This window comes from Oncorhynchus mykiss, chromosome 5, assembly GCF_013265735.2.
Source record: "Oncorhynchus mykiss isolate Arlee chromosome 5, USDA_OmykA_1.1, whole genome shotgun sequence".
Taxonomy (NCBI): Eukaryota; Metazoa; Chordata; class Actinopteri; order Salmoniformes; family Salmonidae; genus Oncorhynchus; species Oncorhynchus mykiss.
The window spans coordinates 88,774,700-88,790,822 of record NC_048569.1 but is presented as its reverse complement, the minus strand read 5'-3'; the positions used below and the strand labels follow the sequence as shown (position 1 = coordinate 88,790,822).

Here is a 16,123-nt window from a genome sequence, read left to right as displayed (position 1 = left end):
CAGCATTACTACATTCTAATTGAGTTGATCAACCACATCATTACTACATTCTAATTGAGTTGATCAACTACAGCATTACTACATTCTAATTGAGTTGATCAACCACAGCATTACTACATTCTAATTGAGTGATCAACCACATCATTACTACATTCTAATTGAGTTGATCAACCACATCATTACTACATTCTAATTGAGTTGATCAACCACATCATTACTACATTCTAATTGAGTTGATCAACCACATCATTACTACATTCTAATTGAGTTGATCAACCACATCATTACTACATTCTAATTGAGTTGATCCACCACAGCATTACTACATTCTAATTGAGTTGATCAACCACAGCATTACTACATTCTAATTGAGTTGATCAACCACAGCATTACTACATTCTAATTGAGTTGATCAACCACATCATTACTACATTCTAATTCAGTTGATCAACCACATCATTACTACATTCTAATTGAGTTGATCAACCACATCATTACTACATTCTAATTGAGTTGATCAACCACATTATTACTACATTCTAATTAAGTTGATCAACCACAGCATTACTACATTCTAATTGAGATGATCAACCACAGCATTACTACATTCTAATTAGGTTGATCAACCACAGCATTACTACATTCTAATTGAGTTGATCAACCACATCATTACTACATTCTAATTGAGTTGATCAACCACAGCATTACCACATTCTAATTGAGTTGATCAACCACATCATTACTACATTCTAATTGAGTTGATCAACCACATCATTACTACATTCTAATTGAGTTGATCAACCACATCATTACTACATTCTAATTGAGTTGATCAACCACATCATTACTACATTCTAATTGAGTTGATCAACTACAGCATTACTACATTCTAATTGAGTTGATCAACCACAGCATTACTACATTCTAATTGAGTTGATCAACCACATCATTACTACATTCTAATTGAGTTGATCAACCACAGCATTACTACATTCTAATTGAGTTGATCAACCACATCATTACTACATTCTAATTGAGTTGATCAACTACATCATTACTACATTCTAATTGAGTTAATCAACCACAGCATTACTACATTCTAATTGAGTTGATCAACCACATCATTACTACATTCTAAATGAGTTGATCAACTACATCATTACTACATTCTAATTGAGTTGATCAACCACAGCATTACTACATTCTAATTGAGTTGATCAACCACATCATTACTACATTCTAATTGAGTTGATCCACCACAGCATTACTACATTCTAATTGAGTTGAGCAAGCAGTTCGTAGAAAATGTAGATTTTAAACAAAGACAGAATAGAACATTTGATGCATGCAACCAAATAATTGATTATTGAAAACATTATCCCAGCTAATCCAATAAGGCTGATTGAAGCTGATTGAAAGGGCTCACCAAGCTGAGACAACACAGCAGAGGAGAAGGACAATTGTTTTATCTGTGTCTAACTCTAAGTCCATCAGCTACAGAGTTTCATTATCTGCCTTATTGAATAAGCTAATCTTTATCCCTGTTGCAAATGCCACACACGCACACATACACATACAAACACACAGAGATAGTGGAGTTGGATGGCTTTCCACTGCTAAAGCCACCATTGTATTTTCTCCTCCTAGATAGTTACCACAACAAGCAGAGAGAGCCAGGATCACAACACTGTCTTACTGTAGCCAAGATCACAACACTGTCTTACTGTAGTCAGGACCACAACACTGTCTTACTGTAGTCAGGACCACAACACTGTCTTACTGTAGTCAGGACCACAACAAGCAGAGAGAGCCAGGATCACAACACTGTCTTACTGTAGTCAGGACCACAACAAGCAGAGAGAGCCAGGATCACGAACACAGTCTAACTGTAGTCAGGACCACAACAAGCAGAGAGAGCCAGGATCAAAAACACTGTCTTACTGTAGTCTGGACCACAACACTGTCTTACTGTAGATTCAGGGCAACAGCACTGTCTTACTGTAGATTCAGGACAACAGCAATGTCTTACTGTAGATTCAGGACAACAGCAATGTCTTACTGTTGATTCAGAACAACAACAATGTCTTACTATAGATTCAGGGCAACAGCACTGTCTTACTGTAGATTCAGGACAACAGCAATGTCTTACTGTAGATTCAGGACAACAACACTGTCTTACTGTTGATTCAGCCATGGAGAATGAAGGTACCAGAGATCTAAGGTATCCTAAACAGAGAGCCAGTGGATGAAAGACACCCCAGTGTTCTCCACATAGAGAGAGAGACAGTTCAACAGAGAGGGAGAGACAGGAGGTTCTGTGAGAGGGTTATTCCAGACAACAAAAAAGTACTGTTATTTTACTGAGAAGACATTCTCATTTACCGCAACAACCTGGGGAATAGTTACAGGGGGGATGAATGAGCCAAGCTGGGGATAATTAGGTTCCATGAGAGACAGATTGGGAATTTAGCCAGAACACCAGGGTTAACATCCCTGCTCTTACAATAAGTGCCATGGGATCTTTAGTGAACACAGAGAGTCAGGACACCTATTTAACATCCCATCTGAAAGACAGCACCCTACACAGAGCAATGTCCCCAATCACTGCCCTGGGGTACTGGGATAAAAAAAAAATAGACCTGAGGAAAGAGTGCCTCCTACTGGCCCTCCAACACCACCTGGTCTCCCATCCAGGGAGCAAACAGGACCAACCCTGCTTAGCTTCAGAAGCAAGCCAGCAGTGGGATGTATGCTGCTGACATAACCAACCGCTCTCAGCTAATCACAGTAGATGGTGCTCCCCGCCCCATGTCTTCCCAGCTTTATATGATGCTGCCTGCCGTGCCTTCTGTGTTTCTACACTTTAAATATATATCAAAGGTGACAGACTATGCAATAGTAATGATGCATTTATCAATTTCACAACTATCTCAACCAAGTATTAGGTTCTGTGTCAACGCATAGAAAAGTTTGGTTTTCTGTTCTACCTGATAATGAACTGCACCCACCTGGTGTCCCAGGTCTGAATCAGTCCCAGACTAGATGGGAACTGGCTTCAGGGTCCAGAGTTGACTTCGAGGGTTCAGAAGGTACTCGTACTCAAACCATGAAAAGGAATAATCCAGGCAGGGTTATTCATTTAATTTAATCCATGCTCAAAATAATACAAAAAGTGACAGTGCAAGGTGCAACAATGATTTATTTTTGAAAGCATACGTTTCGACCTCATCGGTGCTGTACAAAGACAGCAAAGACAACAACAAAAAACCCACCCTGCTGTGCGTGATAAACCCACAGAATAGAACACAGAGAGATAACGATCTATTGAAACAGTAGATATTATAAATATGGGCCATATTTAAATGTTTTGTTTGTATTTTCCTTATAAGGCTACCATGTACTACTAGCTTTTTGCACAAATGGAATTGTGTGCAATAACATAATACATTGAATCCAAATGTTGAGTGTGATTTGCTCACACTTGTTGTTTCAGTGAGATGGGTGTGATATTGGAATATTGGGTGGAATATGAATCAAAAGCCGCCGAGCGTTGTGTGTTTATCTTCTGGAATATGGTGCCTTATCATGTGTTCCAGTCAGCTGAGACGTGTGCTGTGAAAGCCTGGGATCCATCTATGTGTGTCTCTGAGCCTCTATGTGTGTGTGCGTGTGCGCGTGTGTGTGTTTGCGTGCGTGCGTGTGTGCACTGTGCGTGACTGAGTGGGGAATAGATCCGCGGCAGATTTCACACATTTGCAGCTCTCCCCACTTTTTGGCAGAAGATGGATTTGGATTTTGCATTTTTTAAGCTTGCTTTGCCCCTTTTTCCATTTGCAGATCAAAGTGTTGGATGCCTTCTGTCTGCCTGTTCTGTTCCAGCTTGGCTGTCCTCTCCTATCCTCTCCTCACTGCTGATCTGTGCTCTGAATCAATCCTAGGGCGCTGGGGAGATGTTGCCTGACGACTCAAACTGAATTCCTCTCGCTGCTCTATGTTCCCTACACACAAAAGCATGTGGACACCCCTTCAAATTAGTGGATCCGGCTGTTTCAGCCACACCCGTTGCTGATGGGTGTATAAAATCGAGCACACAGCCATGCAATCTCCATAGACAAACATTGGCAGTAGAATGGCCTTACTGAAGAGCTCAGTGATTTTCAACCTGGCACAGTCATAGGATGCCAACTTTCCAGTTCGTCAAATTTCTGCCCTGCTAGTGGTGCGCCTGTCAACTGTAAGTGCTGTTATTATGAAGTGGAAATGTATAGGAGTAACAACGGCTCAGCGGTGAAGTGGTAGGCCACACAGGCTCACAGAACAGGACCGCCGAGTGCTGAGTCGCGTAGCGTGTAAAAATAGTTTGTCCTCAGTTACAACACTCACTGCCAGGTTCCAAACCTGATGAGTCCAACAGTAGAGATATCTGGTGAGTCAACAACAGTAGAGAAACCTTGTGAGTCCAACAGTAGAGATACCTGGTGAGTCATCAATAGTAGAGAAACCTGGTGAGTCAGCACTAGTAAAGATATCTGGTGAGTCACCACTAATAGAGATATCTGGTGAGTCAACAACAGTAGTGAAACCTGGTGAGTCATCAATAGTAGAGAAACCTGGTGAGTCAGCACTAGTAAAGATATCTGGTGAGTCACCACTATTAGAGATATCTGGTGAGTCATCAATAGTAGAGAAACCTGGTGAGTCAGCACTAGTAAAGATATCTGGTGAGGCACCACTAATAGAGATACCTGGTGAGGCACCACTAATAGAGATATCTGGTGAGTCATCAATAGTAGAGAAATCTGGTGAGTCAGCACTAGTAAAGATACCTGGTGAGTCAGTGTTAGAAACAGCACTAGTAGAGATACCTAGTGACTAGTGAGTCAGCATTAGAAACAGCCCTAGTAGAGATACCTGGTGAGTCAGCGTTAGAAACATCACTAGTAGAGATACCTAGTGACTAGTTAGTCAGCATTAGAAACAGCACTAGTAGAGATACCTGGTGACTAGTTAGTCAGAGTTAGAAACATCACGAGTAGAGATACCTAGTGAGTCAGCATTAGAAACAGCACTAGTAGAGATACCTGGTGAGTCAGAGTTAGAAACATCACTAGTAGAGATACCTAGTGAGTCAGCGTTAGAAACATCACTAGTAGAGATACCTAGTGAGTCAGCGTTAGCTGGTACTACTCCACCTCCCTCCCACCCTCCCCCTCCCTCCTCTGTCATCACTGTATACCAGGGCCTCAACAGATCTTAAACACACCAGGCCACGGTGGGCAGGGGTCTCCTTTGTCTGTTATTTAAAGGTGTGGGCAGAGACTGTGCATGTTTTGTAGAAGGATTCAAGTATGTCTTACTGTCTTACTTGTGCTTGAGTCACTTCACAAAAAACTAGCCACTCAACACAGTTGTTCCCCGTGCTTGATAATGTTGGCTGAGTTTTTCCCCACAACTCTGGTTCCGGTTTGCTGTTTCTATTGACTGTCCACGAGTTCCCGGCACTGTAGTGTCACTGACAGTACTGTATGTTGTCCAAGCAGCACTCTGAGGCTGTTGGCTGTGAAACAGGACACTTCTAGTAAATCAACGCCCTCGCCTCGCGGACAGAGAGGAAAATAGACATGGAGATGACACGTCTCATTCCTGCCTGACCACAGGGCCACCGAGCTCAGCTCTTTGAGTCTCTGTCCACTAGGCTTGTAGATGAAGCCTATGGTACAGCTGAACTCACTCACTCCTACCTAATGGCCCAGTGTCCTAATCAGATGCCATGGAAGGACCTGTACTATCAACACCACCACTCCGACCATCAATATCTGTGTTTACCCATCTGTCCTTGACATGCTGCTCAAGTATATTCATATCTCTCCACTACTTACACTTAGCCAGAACAGCTAGCCAGTATACAAAGGGATAGATGGTATAAACTGTAACCTGAACGTATCATAATATAAACTGTGAATGACTCTCTCTGTGTGATGTTGAGACACTGGGGTTGAATGGGAACATACCACTGTGTGCCAATAGGCCTGGTGGAGTACGATAATGTGTGAGTGGGTGAATATGAGTGACACACACAGGCACGCATGCACTAGGCCAGAGATGATGTGTGTGAGGAATGAGGTGCTGAGGTTTAGAGGAACCAGTGAGGTCTGAGGGTGAGGAGGACTGGAGCCAGGACAGGGCAGGACTGGACAGGACCGGACTGGACCGGACTGGAGCCAGGACAGTGCAGGACTGCACAGTACTGGAGCCAGGACAGGACAGGACAGGACAGGACTGGACAGGACCGGACTGGAGCCAGGACAGGGCAGGACAGCACAGTACTGGAGCCAGGACAGGGCAGGACAGCACAGAACTGGAGCCAGGACAGGGTAGGACTGGGCAGGGCAGGACAGCACAGTACTGGAGCCAGGACAGGGCAGGAGAGCACAGTACTGGAGCCAGGACAGGGCAGGAATGGACAGGACAGTGCAGGACAGCACAGTACTGGAGCCAGGACAGGGCAGGACAGCACAGCACAGTATTGGACAGGGCAGAACAGCACAGCACAGTACAGAACAGGGGAGGACAGCACGGTACTGGACAGGGCAGGATAGCACAGTACTGGACAGGGCAGGACAGCACAGTACTGGGCAGGACAGCACAGAACTGGACAGGGCAAGATTGGACAAGACTGGACAAGGCAGGACATAGCAGGACAGCACAAGTCTGGACAAGGCTCCTCCCTGGGGAGGGTAGGAACACACAACACACCACAGACCAGCCCTGCCCAGTACCAGCCCATTACCAGCCCACACCAGCCCAGTACTAGCCCACCCCAGCCCAGTACCAACCCACTCCAGCCCAGTACCAGCCTAGCCCAGTACCAGCCCACCCCAGCACCATCTCAGTACCAGCCCAGTATCAGCCCAGCCCAGTACCAGCTAACCCCAGTACCACCCCAGTACCACCCCAGCCGAGTGCCAGCCCAGTACCAGCTCAGCCTAGTACCACCCCAGCCCACCCCAGCCCAGTACCAGGACAATAAACAGCCAAAATAACATCGGACAGCCACACAGTGTCAACTGGCAAGAGAGAAAGGAAGGGAGATGGAGAGATAAAGGGAGGAAGATAAAGAAGGAGAGAAATAACGAGAAACCGAGGAAGATAGCAACAGAGGGTATGAGACATGGGGAGCTGGAGGGGCAGATTGAGAGAGAGTGTTTCTCTGCTCTGTCATAAGAGGCCTGACTCCAACAACACAGGACTGCTGCTGCTCTGCTAGGAGGTGACATCATCGCTGGAGAAAGGGAGGGAGGGATGCTTTACCTCCACTGAGTGGAAGAGAGCAGGTGGAGAGGACGACAGGAAGTGGAGGGGACAGAGGGTAAACGTACAAACTGCAGCAGACTGGAATGGAACAGAGTATACAGCGTTACTAAGACAAGTGTGGATTTGGGGAAGAACTAGTCTACCTGGCACATAATTATGTCATCATTGAGGGCAAGGAGCTGATGGCATGTTTATGTTTCTGTGTATATCAATATCACCCCAGTAGTGTTACTCTACCTACTGATACAATATCACCCCAGTAGTGTTACTCTACCTACTGATACAATATCACCCCAGTAGTGTTACTCTACCTACTGACACAATATCACCCCAGTAGTGTTACTCTACCTACTGACACAATATCACCCCAGTAGTGTTAGTCTACCTACTGACACAATATCACCCCAGTAGTGTTACTCTACCTACTGACACAATATCACCCCAGTAGTGTTACTCTACCTACTGACACAATATCACCCCAGTAGTGTTACTCTACCTACTGACACAATATCACCCCAGTAGTGTTAGTCTACCTACTGACACAATATCACCCCAGTAGTGTTACTCTACCTACTTATACAATATCACCCCCGTAGTGTTACTCTACCTACTGACACAATATCACCCCAGTAGTGTTACTCTACCTACTGACACAACATCACCCCAGTTGTGTTACTCTACCTACTGACACAATATCACCCCAGTAGTGTTACTCTACCTACTGACACAACATCACCCCAGTTGTGTTACTCTACCTACTGACACAATATCACCCCAGTAGTGTTACTCTACCTACTGACACAATATCACCCCAGTAGTGTTACTCTACCTACTGACACAACACAATATCACCCCAGTAGTGTTACTCTACCTACTGACACAATATCACCCCAGTAGTGTTACTCTACCTATTGACACAATATCACCCCCGTAGTGTTACTCTACCTACTGACACAATATCACCCCAGTAGTGTTACTCTACCTACTGACACAACATCACCCCAGTTGTGTTACTCTACCTACTGACACAATATCACCCCAGTAGTGTTACTCTACCTACTGACACAACATCACCCCAGTTGTGTTACTCTACCTACTGACACAATATCACCCCAGTAGTGTTACTCTACCTACTGACACAATATCACCCCAGTAGTGTTACTCTACCTACTGACACAACACAATATCACCCCAGTAGTGTTACTCTACCTACTGACACAATATCACCCCAGTAGTGTTACTCTACCTATTGACACAATATCACCCCAGTAGTGTTACTCTACCTACTGACACAACACAATATCACCCCAGTAGTGTTACTCTACCTACTGACACAATATCACCCCAGTAGTGTTACTCTACCTACTGACACAATATCACCCCAGTAGTGTTACTCTACCTACTGACTCAATATCACCCCAGTAGTGTTACTCTACCTACTGACACAATATCACCCCAGTAGTGTTACTCTACCTACTGACACAATATCACCCCAGTAGTGTTACTCTACCTACTGACACAATATCACCCCAGTAGTGTTACTCTACCTACTGACACAATATCACCCCAGTAATGTTACTCTACCTACTGATACAACACAATATCACCCCAGTAGTGTTACTCTACCTACTGATACAATATCACCCCAGTAGTGTTACTCTACCTACTGACACAACATCACCCCAGTAGTGTTACTCTACCTACTGATACAACACAATATCATCCCAGTAGTGTTACTCTACCTACTGATACAATACAACATCTCCCCAGTACAGTACTAGTCTACTGATACAATACAACATCATCACAGTACAGTACTAGTCTACTGATTCAATACAATATCATCCCAGTACAGTACTAGTCTACTGATACAATATCACCCCAGTACAGTATTAGTCTACCTACTGATACAATACAATATCATCCCAGTACGGTATTAGTCTACTGATACAATACAATATCATCCCAGTACAGTACTAGTCTACTGATACAATATCACCCCAGTACAGTGTTAGTCTACCTACTGATACAATATCACCCCAGTAGTGTTACTCTACCTACTGACACAATATCACCCCAGGCAGCAACACTATATTCACCAGGCAGCAACACATGAGACTGAGATGAGCACTAGGAGTGTGAACCCAGCTTTCCAGTCTAATGACAATGTAATAGCGCTAATAGGAGTTCATGACAGGAGAGAGGGATGATTAGAAGAGCCTCTCACATCTCTGTCCAGGATGACTGAGGCATTATACCGCTGAACAAGTAGACAAACAAACCGACAATGCCACCGAGAGAGAGACAAGGCATCGCATCATTCCCTTCCCGGGGTGGGTAGGCTTTAATGGTGTTCTTTCCTCAGAAGGAAGGAAAGAAGTCGTAGCTCGCTTGGTGACAAACCGCTGTTCCCTTGTCTGTTTATTAATCACACAGCTTAAGTTAAATGGCTGTCATAAAACCAAAGGTGTATGGTAGCTAGGTTGTTAGCTAGGTAGTTAGCTAGGTAGATAGGTAGCTAGGTAGGTAGCTAGGTTGGTAGCTAGTTAGGTAATTAGGTAGGTAGGTAGTTAGGTAGGTAGGTAGGTAGGTAGCTTGGTAGGTAGCTTGGTAGGTAGCTAGTTAGGTTGCTAGTTAGGTTGCTAGGTAGGTAGTTAGCTAGCTAGCTAGGTAGTTTGGTAGGTAGGTAGCTAGTGAGGTAGCTAGGTAGGTTGTTAGCTAAGTAGTTAGCTTGCTAGGTAGGTAGTTAGCTAGGTAGGTAGCTAGTTAGGTAGCTAGGTAGATAGGTAGTTAGCTAGGTAGGTAGGTTGTTAGCTAAGTAGTTAGCTAGCTAGGTAGATAGGTAGGTAGTTAGCTAGGTAGTTAGCTAGGTAGCTAGGTAGGTAGCTAGTTAGGTAGCTAGGTAGAGAGTTAGCTAGGTAGGTAGCTAGTTAATATGGCGGTACAGTGGTCAGTGTATGAGCTTAGGCAGCAGAAGAGCCCCTAGGCGAGCACTCCCCAGCTGACTGTAAAACCAATGCTGGGCTCTAATAGGTTATCGATGAGTGCATACGGCACACAGTGACATCACCCAGAGCCAATGAGAGGGGAGGAAGGAGAGGAAGAGAGGAGCGTTTTTTAATTTGTGCTTTGCTGATCTCAGCGGCTCTTGTCATGGAGGTAGGGAGGGGAAAAGTGATGGAGATGAATGAGTGAATGAAAAAGAGAGAGAGAGAGTGGATGAAGAGGCAGAGAAGGTGGGGAGAAGGGGTGAAGTGTGCAGTCTCTCTGTGTCTTCATTGGGCATACAGGGTGTGACTCTGTTCCTAGGCATCATCCAGGCAGGGCAGGGTCTAGATGTGGAGGTTCGGGGATTTGGTAAAACTACAGATCCCAGTACCTGGGTTCATTCTGAACAACAACAGGTGGCTGTGTGTGCAAGTATGATTAGTGTATGTATGTGTGTGTGTATGTTTGTTTGTTTGTTTGTGTTTGTGTGTGTGTGTGTGTGTGTGTGTGTGTGTGTGTGTGTGTGTATATGAGTCATCCTCTCCAAAACTGTGTTCCCACTCTATGCCAGTGAAGTTAGCGGCTGGATGACTACATCATGCATGTAATCAGTGTGGTTCATATACCAGTGCTGTTACCGTACGGTGCAGCTAAAACAACGACCCGTGTGGGCATCACTGAAGCAACAGCTAAAAACGGCTAGCTGTCACCATGGCAACTCCCGTGCCATTTACCAATCTGCAGTCTGCTCGATGAGGTAATGGTTCTAGACAGGTTTCTGTGGCTGCTTGACTGGATGAGCCTTCCGACACACAGACACAGACACACACACACACACACATACACACACACATACACACACACATACACACACACACACACACACATACACACACACACATACACACATACACACACACATACACACACACATACACACACACACACCTATTTTCTACTATTCTCTCTGTTTTATCGGTTTAATTTGTTCTGTGTCTTCCTCTCCCTACTGGGATCATCAGAGGTATGCGTCCTTCGCGTTGTGACAGGCAGCCCTGAACTGTCCATGTATGTATTCATGTATAAGAGCCGTGTGTCAACCCATTTCTGTACATGTCTTTCCTCTCCCATGTCTACTCCTATGGGGACATATGACCAGTCCGTGTATGCTAGCTCGCCTTGCTCTTTCCAGGCACGTAATGTACACGTAACTGCCAAAATAATGGAAACACTTGAGTTAATACGGGTTCTGGTGTGGGGTGCATTTTTCTGGCATGGTTCAGGTCCACTCAACCCCTTAGAGGGCGAGCTAAACGCCAGTAAATACACAGCCCTTCTGAGTGATCACCTTCAACCTATGGTAAATCATTTATACCCTGATGAGAGTGGATGACAGTGCCCACATCCACAGGGCACGAGTGGTCACTGAATGGTTTGATGAGCATGAAAAATGTTAATCATATGCCATGGCCGTCTCAGTCAGCGCCGGTGAGCCTTTTCCACCACCATCAACAAAACACCAAATTATGGAATTTCTTGTGGAATAATGGTGCCACAACCCTCCAATAGAGTTCCAATTCCATTTGCAGAATCTATGGCAGGCGCATTGAAGCTGGTGCCTCAAAGTCCTATTAAGGGACTTTATGTTGGTGTTTCCTTTATCTCGGCAGTACATGTACATAAACTCAGCAAAAAAAGAAACGTCCCTTTTGCAGGACCCTGTCTTTCAAAGATAATTAGTAAAAATCCAAATATCTTCCCAGATCTTCATTGTAAAGAGTTTAAACACTGTTTCCCATGCTTGTTCAATTAACCATAAACAATTAATGAACATGCACCTGTGGAATGGTCATTAAGACACTAACAGCTTACAGAAGGTAGGCAATTAAGGTCACAGTTATGAAAACTTAGGACACTAAAGAGTCCTTTCTACTGACTCTAAAAAACACCAATAGAAAGATGCACAGGGTCCCTGCTCATCTGCGTGAACGTGCCTTAGGCATGCTGCAAGGAGGCATGAGGACTGCAGATGTGGCCAGGGCAATAAATTGCAATGTCCGTACTGTGAGATGCCTAAGACTGCGCTACAGGGAGACAGGATGGACAGCTGATTGTCCTCGAAGTGGCAGACCACGTGTAACAACACCTTCACAGGATCGGTACATCCGAACATCACACCTGCGGGACAGGTACAGGATGGTAACAACAACTGCCCGAGTTACACCAGGAACGCACAATCCCTTCATCAGTGCTCCGACTGTCCGCAATAGGCTGAGAGAGGCTGGACTGAGGGCTTGTAGGCCTGTTGTAAGGCAGGTCCTCACCAGACATCACCGGCAACAATGCCGCCTATGGGCACAAACCCACCGTCGCTGGACCAGACAGGACTGGCAAAAAAGTGTTCTTCACTGACAAGTCGCGGTTTTGTCTCAACAGGGGTGATGGTCGGATTTGAGTTTATCGTTGAAGGAATGAGCGTTACACTGTTCAAGGCTGAGACAGTCCCAGTTAGAGTTCAGGGCTGAGACAGTCCCAGTTAGAGTTCAGGGCTGAGACAGTCCCAGTTGAAGTTCAAGGCTGAGACAGTACCAGTTAGAGTTCAAGGCTGAGACAGTCCCAGTTAGAGTTCAGGGCTGAGACAGTCCCAGTTAGAGTTCAAGGCTGAGACAGTCCCAGTTAGAGTTCAGGGCTGAGACAGTCCCAGTTAGAGTTCAAGGCTGAGACACACCCAGTTAGAGTTCAGGGCTGAGGCAGTCCCAGTTAGAGTTCAGGGCTGAGACAGTCCCAGTTAGAGTTCAAGGCTGAGACAGTCCCAGTTAGAGTTCAAGGCTGAGACAGTCCCAGTTAGAGTTCAAGGCTTAGACAGTCCCAGTTAGAGTTCAAAGCTGAGACAGTCCTAGTTAGAGTTCAAGGCTGAGACAGTCCCAGTTAGAGTTCAGGGCTGAGACAGTCCCAGTTAGAGTTCAGGGCTGAGACAGTCCCAGTTGAAGTTCAAGGCTGAGACAGTCCCAGTTAGAGTTCAGGGCTGAGACAGTCCCAGTTAGAGTTCAAGGCTGAGACAGTCCCAGTTAGAGTTCAGGGCTGAGACAGTCCCAGTTAGAGTTCAAGGCTGAGACACACCCAGTTAGAGTTCAGGGCTGAGGCAGTCCCAGTTAGAGTTCAGGGCTGGGACAGTCCCAGTTAGAGTTCAAGGCTGAGACAGTCCCAGTTAGAGTTCAAGGCTGAGTAAGTCCCAGTTAGAGTTCAAGGCTTAGACAGTCCCAGTTAGAGTTCAAAGCTGAGACAGTCCTAGTTAGAGTTCAAGGCTGAGACAGTCCCAGTTAGAGTTCAAGGCTGAGACAGTCCCAGTTAGAGTTCAAGGCTGGGGTTTCCCAAAAGCATCGTAGCACTAAGATCATCTTCAGTCCATTTAGTTTCAATAGAATTAAGATGAACTTAGTGTTTCGATGCCTTTGGGAAGCCCAGGCGGGTTCTATTCTGTCTGCTGAATAGTGCAGAGGCAGAGCACTCCCTTGTGGAGCTAGCCTGTACTTCAACACAAACTTTCCCAACTTTCCTTCTGCCCCAACAGACTAAGATCTCCGGCTTTCAGCAGTTCTGTATGAGTCTTAGCACACCTGAGAGAAGCTGTTGTGAGTGATTCTATATGCAAGATGTATTATTTCCCAGTCTGGCTGTAAAGACCTGACAGGCTCACACCTGTTGAGCTGACATGCTGCAATTTCAGTTTACAAATACCGTAGCTCCTCAACTTGGGTCCTGACATGATAAAACACTGTTCAGTTTGGAGTTGTGTCCTGACATGATAAAACACTGTTAAGATTGGAGTTGTGTCCTGACATGATAAAACACTGTTCAGTTTGGAGTTGTGTCCTGACATGATAAAACACTGTTCAGTTTGGAGTTGTGTCCTGACATGATAAAACACTGTTAAGATTGGAGTTGTGTCCTGACATGATAAAACACTGTTAAGATTGGAGTTGTGTCCTGACATGATAAAACACTGTTAAGATTGGAGTTGTGTCCTGACATGATAAAACACTGTTAAGATTGGAGTTGTGTCCTGACATGATACAACACTGTTAAGATTGGAGTTGTGTCCTGACATGATTCAACACTGTTAAGATTGGAGTTGTGTCCTGACATGATAAAACACTGTTCAGTTTGGAGTTGTGTCCTGACATGATAAAACACTGTTCAGTTTGGAGTTGTGTCCTGACATGATAAAACACTGTTAAGATTGGAGTTGTGTCCTGACATGATAAAACACTGTTCAGTTTGGAGTTGTGTCCTGACATGATAAAACACTGTTAAGATTGGAGTTGTGTCCTGACATGATAAAACACTGTTAAGATTGGAGTTGTGTCCTGACATGATAAAACACTGTTAAGATTGGAGTTGTGTCCTGACATGATTAAACACTGTTAAGATTGGAGTTGCACAGACAGCATGAACACAGGGTTCATGTACCTGTTTCCAGAACTGTAGGGTTGTGTAGGGTTTATGTACCTGTGTTATGTAGGGTTTATGTACCTGTGTTATGTAGGGTTATGTAGGGTTTGTGTACCTGTGTTATGTAGGGTTATATAGGGATTATGTACCTCTCTTATATACGGTTAAGTAGGGTTTATGTACCTGTGTTATGTAGGGTTATGTAGGGTTTATGTAACTGTGTTATGTAGGGTTGTGTAGGGTTTGTGTACCTGTGTTATGTAGGGTTGTGTAAGGTTTGTGTGCCTGTGTTATGTAGGGTTGTGTAAGGTTTGTGTACCTGTGTCTAGAACTTGTCTCAGTTCTGGGGGTCCGGTGGAGGCTGGGGTGGTCCGGTACAGAGGCTCACTCTCCAACCCTAGACGAGCAGGGGAGAGAAATTACTGAAATAGTGTGGTGTGATAATTCCAGAATTGTGTACAATATAAATTATCAACATGATATTTCCTCTAAATTATGGAAGTGTTTACCTTGTCTCTCCAGAGCTTCTATCAGCCTGTGTAGTGCCACAGGAACCTGGTCAGGCAGAGCACACACCTCTGGGGCTTCCCTTGGCCCCCCAACTGAGCGAGAGAAAGAGAGAGCGGGAGAACATTGATCAGAGATGTTACACACATAGACAATGCACACATGCGTGAAATAAGAGAAGTCAACCATATTCCCTTAGTGCTTCCCTTACTGATCCACACTCAACCACAGACCCAAACATGAATGTGTGTGTGAGAGAGCAAAAGAGAGAGAGCAAGAGAAAATAAAGATAGAGAGAATAAAGAGAGAGAATAAAGAGAGAGAGAATAAAGAGAGAGAGAATAAAGATAGAGAGAATAAAGAGAGAGAATAAAGATAGAGAGATAGAATAGAGAGAGAGAGAAAATAATGAGAGAGAGAGAATAAAGAGAGAGAGAATAAAGAGAGAGATAGAGAATAAAGGGAGAGAGAATAAAGAGAGAGAGAATAAAGAGTGAGAGAGATGTGGATGCGTAAGTGTTTGACCTGCACTGCCTCCTCTGTGCATCTCTGGTTCTTTCAGGAGCATCATTTAAATTCCGCTCTTCTGCTCCGTGTGACAAATGCACTAGCCACACACTCACTCACACGCACAAACACACACACACACACACACACACACACACACACACACACACACACACACACACACACACACACACACACACACACGAGTAAAGACCTTGTTAAATGTCAGCCGAGAGGTGAGGCCCTGGTCACACCACAAAACACACCAGCCAATCCACTGTTCCCTGCCCGCTCTCTCACCACGGCCTCCACCACACACCCTATATGCTTTCTACACACGCTCAGGGGAATCTGT

The 16,123-nt window shown here is 44.9% G+C and overlaps 1 protein-coding gene across 2 annotated transcripts in view; it reads right to left on the bottom strand.

Annotated features, from left to right (window-relative positions):
• The window catches only part of LOC110524761 (phosphatidylinositol 3-kinase regulatory subunit gamma), a 323,905-nt gene that overhangs the window by 189,067 nt on the left and 118,715 nt on the right, over window positions 1-16,123 (bottom strand). For both annotated transcript variants that reach the window (XM_036978694.1, XM_036978695.1), the window contains exons 3-4: window positions 15,264-15,356; window positions 15,074-15,151 (exon numbers count right to left, since the gene is read on the bottom strand). In XM_036978694.1, coding sequence (XP_036834589.1) covers window positions 15,074-15,151; window positions 15,264-15,356 — 171 coding nt within the window. The remainder of the gene's footprint in view (window positions 1-15,073; window positions 15,152-15,263; window positions 15,357-16,123) is intronic.